Source organism: Aquarana catesbeiana, linkage group LG10 (genome assembly GCF_042186555.1).
Source record: "Aquarana catesbeiana isolate 2022-GZ linkage group LG10, ASM4218655v1, whole genome shotgun sequence".
Lineage (NCBI taxonomy): Eukaryota > Metazoa > Chordata > Amphibia > Anura > Ranidae > Aquarana > Aquarana catesbeiana.
The window spans coordinates 128,501,874-128,519,791 of record NC_133333.1 but is presented as its reverse complement, the minus strand read 5'-3'; the positions used below and the strand labels follow the sequence as shown (position 1 = coordinate 128,519,791).

The window sequence follows — 17,918 nt, the reverse complement described above, 5'->3', positions numbered from 1 at the left end:
CTTAAATAACCATAACAAGTGGCTGTAATTGATGGTCAATCCATTGACCTAATCGTTCGTTCAAAGAACCTATACCTGCCACTATGGGTCTGCCTGTTAAGGGATTACACCCTTTGTGGACTTTAGGCAAGAAATGAAATATTGGCATAATAGGATATTCTGGCAAAAACATGTTCATTTCTTTTCTATTCTGACTCCCCTTTCCAATAATGATGTTAATTCTTTTTTATAAGGCTGTGTTGGATCACCTCTAAGATGAACATAGGTGCTGGAATCAGAAAGCTGACGGATGGCTTCATTCCTGTAGTCTATGGTGTCCATGACCACTATTAGCCCACCCTTGTCAGCATTTCTGATTACAACGCTGTTGTCATCCTTAAGGGTTTTAATGGCTTTCTTTTCTTCAATAGTAAGGTTGTTAATTGAACATTAAGTGGAATATTTCTTCGCTAAATTAACTAAATACCCCTCAACTAATTTCTGTAGTGTCCATATCCTTGCCGCGTGAATTAATGGCATAAAAATCAGATCTTATCTTAAATGGTATACCACCAGCTAACGCTGTTTGTTCATCATGGCAAGGACTGGACTCTGCTGTCAGATCAATGAAACCCTCTAGTGTACAAACTTTAGGAAACAGATGTGGGGAAGAAAGGTAGGAAGCAGAAAAAACAGAAGGTGAAGAAGGAGACAAGGAAGGGGAGGAAAACTGACACGAAAGAGGAGACTCACCCACCACCAAATCACCACAAGTAGGAATTGGATCACATTCTCCCTAGTAATGCTTTCTGAGTGTCAGAGAGCGGACCAATCTGTTAACATCTAAAACTGTGCCAAAAAGATCAAATTGTTTGATCGGGCAAAAGTTTAGTCCACGTGACAAAAGAGACACTTCAATGTCCTTCATGGCTCTCTTAGACAAATTCAGAACATTAGCCTGTGTTGTTAATGGCGGTTCCGCAACTGATATCTGCTTCCGTTGGCGGTGTCTCCTTCCTCCCCTTCTTGTCCCCTTCCGTCTCTTCTCTTTTTCTTGGTGGAGCTTCTGGCTCCTTTGTTTAAAGTCTGTGGATTCGGATTGCGTTTGCCAGCTCCCTGGTTTCCCGAAGCTTCTGGCGATGAGTCAGAATTAGTGACAGCTAAAGTGTCATTGGCTGACTCAGCTTCTAAATCTGAGAAGCTGACCCGTTTGTTAGTGCGATGCCGACGTGGCTGGGTATATACAGGTTTCTTTCATGAATAGACAGTATTACTTTCATAGTCCACTTTATCTCTGTGCATTTTATCCTGCTTCCCCGCCATAACCTCTCTTTCCAATTTATCTAGCTTGCGATTAAGTCGCTCGTCAAACTCCCCAAATCTATAATGATTTTGTTCGTCCATCAAATCTTTCTGAATATTGGTAATATCGCCCTGTAGGCGTTCCAGGTCTTTTGACTTTGAATTAATGATGATCCTGATTAGAAAAAATGGGGTATGGCTGGAAAGTTCTCAGGGTATATGGCACCTCATCCCTATTTTTTATTGGCAAAATATGGAAGGATAGAGAGCAGGGATTATAACGGTGCCTAAGAACGTATAGCTTACACTAATGGATAAAAAATATATAATATTTTATTAATACAAAAAATCTATACATAGAATACATACACAAACACAGGTGTGTTAACAATCATGGAGCAAATTTTACATACAAAAATGGCCAAGAATGTTAAGAGGCCAACTACTAAGACAGGCAATGAATCCCTACATGTTTCACCAAAACATTGGCTTCTTCAGAGGAAGTGATATTAGAGACCTGTATAAGTATGTGGACTCTATAAAAGACACACAATATATATCTTTAGAAAATAATCAACACAAAAATAATCATAACAGAACATAAACACAATTTTATTAAAATTTTGAGAGCATGGCATGGCTTAGAAGGCTCCCCACAATGGATAACCCCCCCCCACACATCCACCCCCCAATACCTACCCGGAGATCCCCGAGAGCAGATGAGGCACCAGGTCCCCCTGGAGAATCAGCAAACAGATGCTGCAAATAATTGTGGCTGCATAGGGCTAATAAAGACCTATCATATGAGAAAAAATATATATATAACTATGATATAGGGGGACAAAAAATGGGATATATTATCCCAAAGTGTGGGCTAGCATAGCCTCAGTACTCACAACGTATAAATTAAAATCTATATAGAAACAGGGGCGCCAAGAGTTTTTTTATCAATGGTAACCACAGCGAGTGATGGATCAATCACAGTGAAATACTGGTGGACTAAAAGAGAAAAAAAGAGAAACGTAAGAAGGATTTTTTTATATGTAAATTTCTGAAAATAAAAAATACAAAAAAAATAATTATAAATGAAAATAGTCTGGTAAGATGCCACGAAGGCTAAATCTCCATAACACACACCCATAGAAGAGAAGGTGTGTGTAATGGGATCCTACATCAGAGTGAGGTCATCACCCAGCTGGAATGGAAGCAGGCTGAGAGTGTCAGTAAAGCAATCGAAGCCTGTCACTGAGGTAGGTGAAACCCCCCTAGAGAGCAGGAGAAAATATAATAATATAGAGAATGATGGGAAAAGAAACCGCCAGTAAGAATGAGTGGAAAAACATACCGATGAACGATAAACGGATTGTGAGGCTCCCCTGGAGTCCAGCAAGGTGAAAGCTCCCACCCGATCAGCGTACTGCTTCACCAATCAGGAGCGGACAGAAGGGACGTCTGCGCATGCGTCCGTCATGGCATCATAGGCATACAAGTACCATGAGGCCATGCTGAAGGACACCCGTGTCACGTGGTGCGAACCTCACATGACGCAGATCACGTCATTGGAGGAGAGCTGCCACAGACCAATGGCATGGCTGGACACGCCTACCAAAGGGGCTGGTGGATTCCGCCGTGCGATAGAGCATGGAATTGGGGGGCCAATGCAAGAGCAGAGGTCAGGGGGCGGGCTGGTACTCGGGAAGAGAAACCAACCCTAGGGCCAAAGGGAAGACAATGTGGGAAATGAAGAGGGGGCCAATCCGATCGCCACAATCCACACACCCCTGATAGGTCAGGGATCCACCCCCTCCCTCTCACATGAGAAAGCCATGGCATGCTATCAAACAATAACCAAGATTTTGCTATGAACAACTATATTAAATACATGAATAACAGGTTGAACACAAACGTGAAGACCAGTTACAAATATATTACAACAAAAGTAGTAGTGAGATAAAAATAACAGGTGATACAGATAAACACCCAGTCTTGGATTCATGGTGGTGAACTAGGGGAGAGAAGACATAGGGAGAGAAATTAAGTGGTCCAGATGGAAAAAGGGACAATGACAATACCTCAATTAAATGTTAGAAATGCAAAAATGTAAACCAGAATTACAAAAATGACTTAAAACTGATGTATTCATTTAACCCTGGAAACTTTGTTGCGTCCAGGTTATGAATCCATTTAGTTTCTAATTGGAGCAGTGTGGTATCAATTCCGCCACCCCTGGGTACATGCTCCAGAGCAGCGAAGCTGATCTCACTAGAGTCAAAATCGTGCTGTGATCCAATATGCCTGTTAATTGCAGTGGTAGTTAATCGTTTGTAGAGTGGTTTGACATGATCTCGAATACGTTTATAGAAGGGTCGCTTAGTCTTGCTGACATAGTAACAACCACATCGGCAGATGGCTAAGTACACGATCCCGACAATTTTACATGTTACTGTGTGTCTAATAACATGGGTCAAACCATTAGGAAGAATAACTTCCCGAGAGTTGGAAATGAAAATACAAACATCACACCTTCCACAAGGAAAGGTACCAACATCAATAAAAGAATTTTGGGTGAATGATTACTAGTTATCAAATGGTCCCCAATAGAGGGAGCACAATGAAACGTCAGGATATGGTTTGATATGTTTACTAATTGAACTGTCTGCAGTAAGCAGGGGCCAAAATCTGGTAAGAGCATCCCTCATTTTGTGGATGATCCCGATTAGTTTGAAGGAACATGCGGATAGCGTATCTGTCCATTCTGTTTTTAGATCATCATTAAACAGATCAAATGTGGGGAATTTTTTGATGCGGAGACCCCGATGTATGTGTTCCAAGGTGAGATATTCAGTAAGCATCTTGATGTCCCAAAAGGCTCTGATTTCTTTGGCTATGAGATTTTCTTCCTTCCGAAATGATTGTTGTAAGGATGTCTCACTATCATCCTGTGATTGTATCATGTGTTGGGTCTGTTCAAATCGGAGGGGATTATCTGCTGGAGCTGTGAGAGTCCTCTGATGCTGCAGGGGCGGACTGGGATCTTTCCATAATTGTAAGTCTTTGAGGGAGCCGATATGATGTAGTTCATGCGAACCAAAATATAACAAGAGTATAGGAGTCAGGACACCGAGCAGGTATGTATGAGCATACAAATCCGGACACAACAACTGAAACAAAATTAAGAATCCGCGGTATCTACTTCCTAATGATCTCTCCCTTCTCCAGCTGTGGGTGCGGCTCAATATGCAACCATATGCAAAAATTTAACAAAAAGGTCCGGATGGCCGCACTCCAAAGAAAACGATTTCTTTATTATAATAAATCCATGCAGCAAGGATAAAACCGCTAACGTGTTTCACACCATTATAGCAGGTGCTTATTCATAGCTAAGTTTTAAAATAATGACAAAGACACAAAACCGTAAATTGGTGTAATTATTTGTTCTGATGTCAATTGTATTCATTAAAGAAAGTGGTGGAAAATACAAAATTTTTCCATTGTCAGCAATGGGGAGACATATTCCAGTGACTATTGTCTAAAAGGATATTTCCCCTTGCTTTGAAGAGATTCCTCTTACTTTTTGTTTTGTGTTTTTGGGACAGGAAGTTAAGGGAACTCTCCCTGATGGGGGAAAACTACAAAATATTTTACAAGGGAAAGAATTTTGAGGCACGTGGACTTTCTTGGTACCATCAAAGACTTTACAAAAAATTATAAACAAACATTGTTTATTACAAATTTTGTCATTAAAATATCCTAAAAAGCTAACAATAAGAGCTAAAAAGACATGTTACAAAACATTTTAAATAAAAATAACAAACCTGACAGGCCTTTTGGCTGTATATACATATTAACCTACCTTCACCAATTTGGGGGCAATTTAGTATGGGCCACCAGAACCTGGGTCTGTTTTGACAAATCTAGGACTGCTTATAAAATAAATATGGCCTGCGCCTATATTTTAATGGATATATATGATTTAAAAAAATGTATTTATATAACATATTTTATTTGAAACACTATTTTTTTATATATGGATCTATTTCAGAAAGATAATATAGGAGCCGGGACTTTCACCGCCAATACCCACTGAATACCTGCACTCGTAAAGCACAGAATGACCGTGGCTTCAAGTCAAGCTGTTTAACATCGATGCGTGACGTGACACATTTTTTTACATCAAGATAGAAATTTTTATTCTCTATAGTTTTTGTATTTTTAATACCTTACAGCAAATGAATATACAGCATAATTTTTCAACTATGATCAAAATATTATTGCAGAATATATATTAACCAAATTAACAGATTACTAATACAAAAAAACGCAATTCTTAAAAGGAACATGACAATCAGCGTGATCTTACTAAAAGAAACAATAAACTAACAAAGTAAAAACTGGTAACATATGATAAAAGAAGACAACCCAGATATACCCTTCTGCATACTTTTTAATGGTCAAGGTAACTTTGGACATAAAGTAAACCATTTTGAAAACCAATATGGAACTAAGCAGGAGAAACAGATCTTTACTTTCTGTGATCCTGAATCTGCTGGCTCTCAGCTTCTCAGTGACGGCCTTTTTTACCAGTTACTGGTGCGAAGGGACACACAAAGTGGTGAAGCCACCATGTCTATCAGCTGTGAAGAAAAAGAACTGCCAAGTGCTGACAATAAACAGCACCACCACCAACAGCGATGTAACTGATGTCAATGGAACGATGGATCAGAATGTTGTTCACTATAACTGGGAGACAGGAGACGACAAGTACGCCTTTAAGTACTTTCACACTGGTTTCTGGTTCTCTTGTGAAAAACACCAGGGGGGTAAGTAAAGAACCCTTTCACGTTATAATGTTCAAGGCTAAACTCTAGGAAATTAACTAAATACACAGTTGAAATATATGAATGAGAACTGTATAACCTATAAAAAGGTTGAAAGTTCTGTGCAGCTGGACACCCCTGATAGACAGCATAGCCACATACCAAACTCCATTGCAGTAGAAGCCTACTTAGGTCAAAATCATTGGGTCAAAACATACCCCAAACCAGTTGATTGGACACTAAGAGCTAGTTTACACTGGTGTCCCCTTCTGAAGAGACTATTAAACATGATGCTCATTGTGTATTGCAATACCTTAGGCATTGAAATACCCATAGAGAAGAATTAATCAAGAAATGGCAAATAGACAACTGAACTGTTTGCAAAGCATCATGATCCTACCTGTCTAGAGCTGGAAAAAGGGACCAATGAGGGTGCCCTATATCCTAATGACTAATATTTACCTAATGACACAAGAGCCACTCTAAGGCTGGCAATAGATAGTTCGAATCTCGACCAGCTCAGCAGGAGACGGTCTGAGATTCGAACCGTGTGTGGGCAGGCTGAATGTACTAAGTTGATCGATCGAACCAACTTGGGTACAACCAGCCTGCCGGATTCACGTACGGTTATCGCTAGCAGCTGCGACCCATGGTTGCAAGAAAGAAATTTGCACCGTCGATAGCCTGCCTAACTGTTCAAAACAGGCAAGATCGTCAGCACCATGCTGTCAGTCACAATGCGTGTGGGTGGAGCTGGGTGCAGTCCCATCACTGATTGGCAGTGAGTGGGAGGGTAATTAGTGATGAAAACGCTCATAACCTTGCCCCTTAAGCCTAGTACACACGGGCCAAACGTCAGCCGGTATTGGCCATTCAGTAGAAACTGGCCGACATTCGGCCCGTGTGTATGACAGCCAGTTGGACAGAAGCCGGCCATTCAGCCACTTCTGTTTACAGCTCATGACCGAAAAAGATTTGCCAAACGGCTCCCGATCAGCGCTCTCAGCCATTGGCAATTTCCGACAAGATTTGTATGACCGTGTGTATTCAAGACAAGTTTGAGCCAACATCCGTCGGAAAAAATCCATGGATTTTGTTGTCGGAATGTCCGATCGTGTGTATGGGGCATTAGGCTGGATTCACACTTATGCGAATTGGATGCAGATTTTTTCTCTGCATCCAATTTGCATGACAGGAGAGTGTGACTGGCTCTCAATAGAGCCGGTTCACACATCCCTGGGATGGCCGAGGTGCGCACAGCAGAAGGGTCCTGTGCATCTTTGGCTCCGTTTCAGGTCAAATTCAGGCAAAAATTCAGACCTGAAATGGTAAAGGGGGGCGCACTGGACCCCCTGCTCTGCCCTGTGGCCGCACATAGTGTGAACCCAGCCTTAAAGTGGCACTACACTGCATCTGAGCACCACAAACCAAAAATAAAAAATGCTATTCAATTCATTTTAATATTTAAAACAACTCCCCCATCTACCCATGTTTTATTTTGTTGAGAAATCTCTTTGGCAAACACCCCCTAGCATTTTTGGCTGCGGCAATCTTGAGTTACATAGTTAGTCAGGTTAAAAAAAAAGACACAAGTCCATCTCGTTTGACCAATAAAAGAGTAAGGGCAAATGATTCATGTAGCATTTACTTACTGGAATCCACCTGTCCTTAGCTCAGGCATTAAGGCAGAAGGATGAGCTTAGCTGAAAAAGCCCTTCTTCCCCTACTGAAGTCTCCTGGGATGTATGACATCATCTGCCTAGGCATTGAAACCAGGAAGTAACTAAAGAAATGTTTAAAAAGTGGTTAAAACACGTAAATATGATATACTTTCCTACAAGTAAATATGATTTACTAATGCTAGCAACATAATGCTTAAAATAGTCAAAGTTGATTGAGAGAGTGAAGTTTTCACAGGGACTGATGTTTGCTATAAAATATGAACTATAATTAGTTTTAAAAAAGTGGTTCTAAATATTTTTTTTTTATTTGCCTATAGTTCTACTTTAACGTACAGCAAATGTTTCTTTTTTATTTGCAAATACTGTATCTTATATAAATGGGAAAACTGTCATTTATTAGTAAGGATGCAAGCATTGCTTCCTCTGTTCCTGGCTGAGCTATCTGACTGAAAATAATAGACTCTGCAGTCTGTAATGTGATCCAGGCTGCCCCTCCTGGGAGATTGGGGGGCAGTAGTTTGTGTTCATGGTAGCCAAAAATAATGTTATTTCTTAATGCTGCTGACATATATCCTATGGATGTAAAGTGTGGATTTTTATGATTCACCTAAATATTAAAGTCTGAACACAAACTACTTTGCATTGCATTGCTAATGTCACACATACCTCTTATGAAATTTGCCAGCTGTGAGATTCTCTCCTTAACATGGTGTGAAGTATATCAATGAGCTATCCATAACCAGAGGCATTACTAAATACGGCTATGGTGAAAATATGATCAGGGCTCCCGTGTATCTAATACAGAACTCTTTGATGGTCCCAGTCAAACCTTTAGTCAAATGCGGATTAGTTTGTCAAATTTAATGTAAAACCTAAAAATTAAAAAATGAATTATATCCACACAGTTCATACTGTTTGAATAATGATATGTCCAAAATAAGGCTACTAGAGACTCGCAGAGCAGATGATATAATGGAAAGGAAAGGGAAATTTTTGATTTATTTTGCCCAGGATTCAGTATGATCACAAATTAAGCCTGGAACGAGAGTACAGCAAATTAGGTCAGAGCACCTAAGCTGCATATTTTTCCAGCTCAAAGACTCAAAGTATTGGAGTCGCCATCACAGCCAGACAACTAGCATTTGCAGAGGTCAAAACAGGTTTATTTAAAAAACCCTTCCTGGCTCACCCCATGTCAGCGTAGGTCTGCTCAGCCCTTTTGACCCCTTAGGACAGCCTCATAGTAAAGTATACATTTCTCCTCTTTGGAGGGACATCACTTTGGACATTGCCTATAGATACCTTTTTAAAAAAAAACATTCCAGAAGTAACCCTACCATTCCATCCAAGTTTAGTGTCCTGTAGGCTCCCTTGCTGGCGGTAAATCCACTTAATGAGAAATACTATTGAGAAGAGAGCAGTGCTTTCCCTAAATGTTTGGCTTGGTGGCTCTTGCTGTAGTGCAGCTTTCTTACCCATTTCTTTTGGCCTTGGAGTCAGTCCTTCCAGTATTCAACCTGCAAGAGTCTTCTTCAGTAGAACTGCCTTTGACAACAATGGATTTGGTCCAACTGATATCAAAGTAATTGGCAAGGAGAAGGGACTCCAGGAAGTTGGACAGACACTTCATCCAGCATAGGGGGCCAAAAAAAGAGAGGCAGCCTCGCCCAGAACAAACATATATTGGATTTAGCTGGAAAATGCACCCTCAGACCATCCACCATCTTAAGAAAAGATGGCTCGTACAAAGAGAGGTGAGGCAGCATTTTAGGCCTTCTATGCCAAGGTTTCAGCAAACATTGCATGTAGGGCATCTAGTTGAGGTGCACCCCACATTTTTATTTGGCATTTCACGGTAGATGGGGAAGTAGACCTGTTTCAGTCCTTTGATTCTTCTATTCTCTCTGTGCTTTTGTCTCAGAATCAAACCTTTTGCATCATTGGAAAGTTTCTCTTAAAGTGGATGTAAACCCATTTTTTTTTTTTTTAAATTAAGGCTTGTAACTTGTACAGTATAGGATTGTATGTCATCTGTGCCCAGTCTTGCCACAAAGAGTTAATCCAGATCTGAGCAATCCTCTTATCTTTTTTCAGTGAGATAAAAACTGACAGACAGAGAAATACCAGTTCAGTTCTCCCCCCCCCCCCTGCTGTGAGTGACAGGTGATTTACATATCTCATGCACAAGCCTTAGAGAGGCATTGTGTGTAATTCTCATCCCCACCTCCTTTCTTCTCCAGCTCTGCAAGGATTGTCTGCTCCACACCTCAGCATGATTGGGCATGCTGAAGTCATGTGGTGACTTTTCTGGGTTTTGACTGGATGTTAGAGATCATAGCAGAAGTTCAGTGTTAGAAATACACAGGAGAAAATTCATGTTGACAAGGGGAGTGTAGAGGTGGGCGGGGAGTCTAATGACATCACAACTTCACCCACCGAGCTCCAGACAACAGACCCACCCACAGAATATGCAGTTTTTTGGGCCTCATAACAGTCAGAGGGGAGACATTTGACAGGTAAAGATACATGCAGGAGGCATGTATATCCTTATAGATAACCACGATGGCAGCAGTTTAGAAAGGATGAGAGTGGGTTTACATCCACTTTAAGTATGCTGACATGAGATAAGCCAGAAATGTGGAAAATTGTTGTCTAATAATTATTGTCATTTTCCTTTTCTGACTCTCTCTCATGTTAGCATAAATTTCCCTCCTTAAGCTGGCTATACACTGCATTGCTTATACACTTGATTACTTCAGTGGAGATGAGCCGAGCCAGCTCCTGATAGTACCTGAATGCGAGAATGTGTTTCCAGCGCGATCCAGCGCTGGTTCTCGGGCAACAGGGTACTGTGCATCTTGCGCTGGCGCGCTCATCGGGAAAGGAAAACTGTTTTTTCCTTTCGCGATGAGGGACAGGCATTGCTGACAGCTGTCTGGTATGAATCATGAGGGGGAATGCCACGCCAAATTTTAAATTTAAAAACGGCATGGGTTCCCCCCAGGGGCATACCAGGCCCTTAGGTCTGGTATGGATTTTAAGGGGAACCCCCTACGCCAAAAAAACGGCGTGGGGGTCCCCTCAAAATCCATACCTGACCCTTATCCGAGCATGCAGCCCGGCCGGTCAGGAAAGGGGGTGGGTATGAGCGAGCGACCCCCCCTCCTGAACCATACCAGGCCACATGCCCTCAACATGGGGAGTGGGTGCTTTGGGTCAGGGGGGCGCCCTGCGGCCCCCCCACCCCAAAGCACCTTGTCCCCATGTGTCCCCAGGTGTGAAATGTCGCCGATAACAGCGGCGAGATTGACACAATATCGCGGTCACTAACTGTGAGATGTGAATATGGAATGTGGAGCCTGATCTTGCCTGGAGCAGCATGTGAAACATTTGACAAAAAGGAAAACGGTCAGCAAATCTATTGCTGGACATAAATTCTTAAATTACACAGACTACAGATTTTTTTTTTTATTAAATTGGAAAGGAATTAGAACTTCTGTAGGTTTTTTTGGAAGTTCATTGCTTCCTGTCCCAATGACAGGAAGTGAGGTGAAATATCCCAACTGGGGTAACAGATAGCAAATAAACCTGATCTGGATTCAATGATGTGCATGAGAGCCGAGGCTCTCTCGGCCCTCTCGGCTCTCACTCCTCATTGGCTCAGATACAAGGCCAAGCAAGGGCTCCCACTGCTGTCAATCAGAGCCAGTGATGAGGGAGTCCTGTGGACACCCAGAGCAGGACTCAGGAGCAAGCAGCTTGCTATGGGGGCAGTCGGTGGAGCCAGGAGCACCGGCAGAGGACCCCAGAATAGGAGGATTGGGGCTGCTCTGCAGAATAGGATTGCACAGAGCAGGTAAGTATAACATGTCTGTTATTTAAAAAACCCACTTAAAGTATACTGTATAGACCCAGCATTCTGTATACCAATTATTCTCCTGCATTGCCACCCTGTCCGATTGGGTATCTGATGGCTACAAGTGGCCTTTTCAATACATATTACACAGACATTGGGTACCATTGTCAACACCAGGAAACCCACCCTGAGACATGCAATGCAGCCAATGATGGAGTGCATGTGGACAGGAAGTGAAAGGATAAAAAGTGATAAGTTTTTTGCTAGAAAAAAAATTGCAATGTTTTTATTTTTACATTTTTTCTAAATGTATCATCACATGTTATATATTTTGTGTTCACTCTGTTTTGTATTTTACTTTTAGAGGAGTCATGCCGTAGCTTCATCGAATTATCACCAGAGTCGGAAAAAGGTACTCAATACTTCTGGAAGGATGCAATCATGCAATCAGTGCTTTGGGACTTACTGGAAATACATATCTGTGATAAATTGGTAATAAATAAGTAATTTCGACATGACTCTACAATCTAGCTTCTCGCCATGACTAATTCGGGGGGTCACAAGGACCCTCAATAGACTAGACATTGTTCAGGCCGCTATGCTGTCGATCCATGCAATCCATATACAAAACCCAGTTAGCGCCTGCTTGTTACAATTTCCACGCTCACTGGCAGGGGAGTGGAGGCAATGCTCAGTAACACATGAACGTAGCAGAGAGTCCCCAGTGTGACAAAGCCCTTAGACTGAGCAGCTGCAAATGAAGAACAAAAAATCACTTCAAAACAGACTTGGATGTGTTGGGTCCCTTTCATGCATATTGATAGTGGCAGATGAGGTAAGACTGCAGGCTTCTCCAGAGTATTTAGAAATGATTCATCCTTTTCTTCTGATGCAGGTGTCCTGTGGTTGTCGGTGATCTCAGAGTTTCTCTACATTATCCTGTTAAGCCTTGGCTTTCTACTCATGTGCTTAGAACTTTTCACCTCCAGTAATTTCATAGATGGCCTCAAAATTAATGCATTTGCTGCCGTCATTACAGTGCTGTCAGGTAAGATGTCATTAGTAGCAGAAACATACTTTGTGATGACATGCCATTGTACTGTTATTATACTTTTGAAATGATCATATATTTTTTATTTTAGTTTCTTTGTGATCCTCTTTCCCTAGTATTTCCTCCTGACTTCCCATGAAATATGAAAGTATTATCCATTATTGTGAATGATACCCAACATATATACAGTATATAGTAATAGCAAAGACACTTTCTCTAAAGCACACCAACTGGGACAGACAGAATCTGCAACTGCCATGCATGGCAACCAATCAGCTTCTAACTCTAGCTCTCACTGTGACACATATCCCAGAAAGTGATGCAGGTACATTTTCTCCTAGATTAATTGGCTGCCTTAGCACAATGTGCGTCAATGTTCGCCTGTCACATCCCTAGGTGGACATGATACAAATGTAATTTACAGCAAACAAAAATATATTCAGCTCCACCTTGAATGTATTGTTCAGTTTTTGATGGGAACTGTCAGATTACATCACGTGGACTTTCTTATAACCTGTCAATAAATCTGTTTGCCTCTACCCTCCCACAAACCTGTATTGAAAGTGTTTTTCCATGTATCTTTTTATTCTTTGTTCTTTACAATACACCTGTAGTGTGGAACTGTATTTTGGCTTTGTAATGACCAAAATAGTTCTGGGACCTGAAGTTCTGGTGGGGGGTCTCGCTAAGAAGGAAACATGGTAAGACTCAAATATAGGGTTATGATGTCGTTGTCCTTTAAAACTCAAATTCTAACCCTCCAGCCTTTCTTGATGTGGTAACGCTGCCCCTTCTTCTGTGTATAAATCCATAAACCTTTACAAACAAAGCCTATGGTTCTGGATCACAGTGGCCAATCCCACAAAAAATGACTGTTCATACTCTATAAACACACACTGGGGTATGTACCTGCAAAATATCTCAGTGAGTTTGAAAGCACCTACAGATACCGTTTCCAATATTTTTAAGTAGGGTGATGGACCAAAAGCTCAGAATTAGGTCACCAATGTAATACTAGCAATAGTTTGGGTGACCAGTTTCATTTTTGCTGACATTAGATTTAGTGTATTGCAGGTGTTGGACAGTTGAATATTTGGGATAGGTAACAGAGTCAGTCTACCTCAAACTGATATTTCAGTTTTTGGTAAATGCTGATAAGGAAAACCACCTTGAAATTTCTTATAACTTTCCATGCTTGTTTGGATATATGTGCTTATGTTTCTGGGTCAGCACACCTGCTGTGGCCATTACAAGAAGAGGTCCCTATCCCTGTAGATTTTTTTATTTGAAATGATAAAGAATACAACACGGGGTTATGCAAAGGTGTACAGGAATGCCTAAAACTTCCCAGTAGTCATTTGCTGAGTTGGGTGTTATAGTAGGAGAGCTTTGGAGTACCCAAAACAAAAAAAACAGGTATGACCTGAAACTAAAGTATCACTTTTGGGTGTACACAAATGATCGAAACTGATGGAAATTTTCCTAAAGATTTTCTTCTTCTTTTTATGGCCATTTAATTGAAAGAGTCTGTTCATTTTTTTTTTTTAGAAACAAAAAGAATATTTGGGTGTTCCACCTTTGACAATAGCCAGCGTGCCCTTTGCTTAATATCACTCTCCACCCCTACACCCTTTTTTACAGTAAAAATGTCTGTATGCAATAATGAGTGCAGTTTAATGCCCCTTAGCAATTATTGTCTTATGTAACTCCGATTTCTACTTATTTACCCCCTTTTTGAACTGATATTGGTCCCCTTGATCGACAACTATCTGCATAGCAGAGCCCCCTTTCCTCCTCTGTTTTTTTAAGTTTTATTTGAAGTTATGTATATGTGTTCCTAATTATCTGGCCAGATCAATTTAGCACTAGTCATAATATTAAAGGAAAGAGAGGCATAAAGGGGTTGGATGTACACTGTGTGCTATATAGGAATGAGATGTGGCATTGGTATTGTAACTGTTATGTTATGGATTAACATGTACAGTCCATGCCCCACTTGTTATATATCTATGATTTTTCAGTACATACCTTTTTCAGTATATTAACAAAGAAACCAAGATAGAGCAGATGACCACACTGCTTGCATTTATGTTAGGGATATGTAGGTGTAAGGTGGGAAGACAAGAATACTGTCTCTGGAATACTGAATTCCTCAGCGTTTGCTTTGTTTTATAGTTGTCCACACATTGAACCTGTGGTGAAATTACTCAACCCCATGCTTCAGTTTTTTCTGATTTAACCATAGGTCCTACCTTGCAGCACCTTGTGTTCTGCATCCAGCATTTAGAAAGTCTTATTTTGTCCAAAATGTATTGCAGACAGAGGTAACTGAAGCAGGACTGGATCCTGGAGCAGATGCCAAAATTATACACAGGCAGGACATCACACGGCTTTATTTTACTATTTCACATCCTACTCAACAGCTTAAAGCCATTAGGGGAGATTTCCTTTAAGTGTCATCTGATATTCTGTAAAAGTGTCTTACATTTGCTATGCTGATTATTGTCTTTCATCATTTATACCTGCAAAAAATAATGGTAAATTACCTCTGTTTATTAGGTCTTCTTGGCATGGTCGCCCATATGATGTACATGACTGTGTTCCAGGTGACTGTAAATCTTGGTCCCAAGGACTGGAGACCCCAGACATGGTATTATGGCTGGTCTTTTGGGTAAGTAAAAATAATGTTGCCGTCAAAGCTTCTAGTTTTGAGCATCTCTGTGTGTCATTTATATATGGAGTGAATATAAAATTGCAAATAAAGAATATCTCGTCAAAGTGAATCTAATCTTCAGTATCTTAGAAAAAAAAGTCTTTCTCTTAAGATCCTGATATTTCTTTTTGATGAAGTCTCATACAGCCTTGTGTACTTGAAAAACATGATCCTTTTGCTTAAAAAGAAAAAATGCAGCGCTTATACATACTATTGAGAAGTGACAGTATTAAATGTGACCAAATACACCACAAAATAAATATAAACATGTGATTAATGTCCACCAAGTGAAAATGTTAAGTGACAGGAAAAAAAATGAATTGAATCAAAAAAGTCCTGGCATTAATGAACGTTGTCAGTAGGCTAACATCTCAGAACCATCAATGGAACAGATGACATCAAATGGAAACATAGTGTAAAGAAAGTCTTGTCAGAAGAACCGCCACCAATTGTATGAAGGCTTACCGGAGCAGTAGACTTAAAGGGGTTTATACCACTTAAGTCAACCAGGCTTATGGTGATTAGGGATGAGCCGAACACCCCCCCGGTTCGGTTCGCACCAGATCCTGCGAACGGACCGAAAATTTGCACGAACGTTAGAACCCCATTGACGTCTATGGGACTCGAACGTTCGAAATCAAAAGTGCTAATTTTAAAGGCTAATTTGCATGGTATTGTTCTAAAAAGGGTTTGGGGACCCGGGTCCTGCCCCAGGGGACATGTATCAATGCAAAAAAAACTTTTAAAAACGGCTGTTTTTTTGGGAGCAGTGATTTTAATGATGCTTAAAGTTAAAAGAAAAACGTGAAATATTCCTTTAAATATCGTACCTGGGGGGTGTCTATAGTATGCCTGTAAAGTGGCGCGTGTTTTCCATGCTTAGGACAGTCCCTGCACAAAATGTCATTTTTAAAGGAAAAAAAGTCATTTAAAACTGCTTGCGGCTTTAATGTAATGTCGGGCAATATGGATGAAAATCAGTGAGACAAACAGCATGGGTACCCCCCAGTCCATTACCAGGCCCTTTGGGTCTTCTATGGATATTAAGGGGAACCCTGCACCTAAATTAAAAAAAGGAAAGGCGTGGGGCCACCAGGCCCTATATACTCTGAACAACAGTATACAGGCGGTGCAAACAAGACAGGGACTGTAGGTTTGTTGTTAAGTAGAATCTGTTTGTAATTTTGAACTGGTACATTTTAAACGTGTTTAGCTTCAGCCAAAAAATCTATTTTAAGCTTTTTGGAAAACATAGGGAAGGGTTATCACCCCTGTGACATTTGTTTTACTGTCTGTGCTCCTCTTCAGAAGATTTCAGCTCACTTTTTGTCCCAATGACAAATGTTTTTTGAAAATTTGGGTTTTTTTGTGAAACAAGGATTGGTGATAAAGCATCAGTGGAAAGGAGAAACGTTTTTCCCATATTAACTCTTACAGGAGAGAATTTCCCTTCCTAGGGGTAGATTTCATCTCACTTCCTGTTGTCTCCTTCCGTTTGCAAGTAGGAGTCGTTTGTAAGTTGGATGTTTGAAAGTAGGGGCCTGCCCTATATACTCAGCAGAAATTTGGGCCTTAGGTGTTGTTGTGGCCACAACACTGTAAGCCCTCACAGGGCCCTGCTGTGAAATATTAGATCAAGAATTGTAATTACATGCCCCTGTTGAACAGGGGCTGAAAAATTGGGCCTTTGGTGGTGGTGGTGCTAGTGCCACAACACTGTAAGTCCTCACTCGGTCTTGGTGGGCGCAGAAACGGGCCCTGCTGTGAAATATTAGGGTGATAAAGGGGGCCTTGAGAGCTAAGGAAGTCCTCCTCTTCCTGCCTCTGTTCTGCCTCAAGTACCCTGTGCATTATTCCACACAGCGTGTGCTCCAACAGGTGGACAAGGGGGAGAGTGTCACTGATGCATGCACTGTCACTGCTCACCATCCTCGTGGCCTCCTCAAATGGTGACAGGACAGTGCATGCATCCCTGATCATGGCCCACTGGCGTGGAGAAAAAAAAAACAAGCTCCCCTGACCCTGTCCTGTTGCCATAGTCGCACAGGTACTCATTGATGGCCCTCTGCTGCGTGTGCAGCCGCTGCAGCATGGCCAACGTTGAGTTCCACCTGGTGGGCATGTCACAGATTAGGCGGTTCTTGGGCAGGTTAAACTCCTTTTGGAGGTCTGCCAGCTGAGCACTGGAGTTATATGACCGGCGGAAATGCACACAGACTTTCCTGGCCTGCTTCAGGACATCCTGTAAGCCCGGGTACCTGCCCAAGAACCACGGCACCACCAAGTTAAGGAAGTGAGCCAAACAGGGCACATGGGTCATTTGTCCCTGTTGGAGGGCAGAGAGGAGGTTGGTGCCATTGTCGCAAACCACCATTCCTGCCTTAAGTTGGCGTGGTGTCAACCACCTCTGAACCTGCCCCTGCAGGGCTGACAGAACCTCTGCCCCAGTGTGGCTCCTGTCCCCCAAGCACACCAGCTCAAGCACCGCATGGCATCTTTTGGCCTGCATACTTGCGTA

General features: G+C 41.5%; 1 protein-coding gene across 4 annotated transcripts in view; it reads left to right on the top strand.

Moving 5' to 3' along the window:
* Window positions 1-17,918, top strand: part of LOC141110884 (germ cell-specific gene 1-like protein) — a 131,357-nt gene that overhangs the window by 96,278 nt on the left and 17,161 nt on the right. For 3 of the 4 annotated variants that reach the window (XM_073602633.1, XM_073602634.1, XM_073602635.1), the window contains 4 exons: window positions 5,324-6,101; window positions 12,001-12,048; window positions 12,532-12,684; window positions 15,247-15,358. In XM_073602633.1, coding sequence (XP_073458734.1) covers window positions 5,777-6,101; window positions 12,001-12,048; window positions 12,532-12,684; window positions 15,247-15,358 — 638 coding nt within the window. In that variant the 5' untranslated portion in view covers window positions 5,324-5,776. The remainder of the gene's footprint in view (window positions 1-5,323; window positions 6,102-12,000; window positions 12,049-12,531; window positions 12,685-15,246; window positions 15,359-17,918) is intronic. The other variant, XM_073602636.1, reaches the window with a different exon arrangement.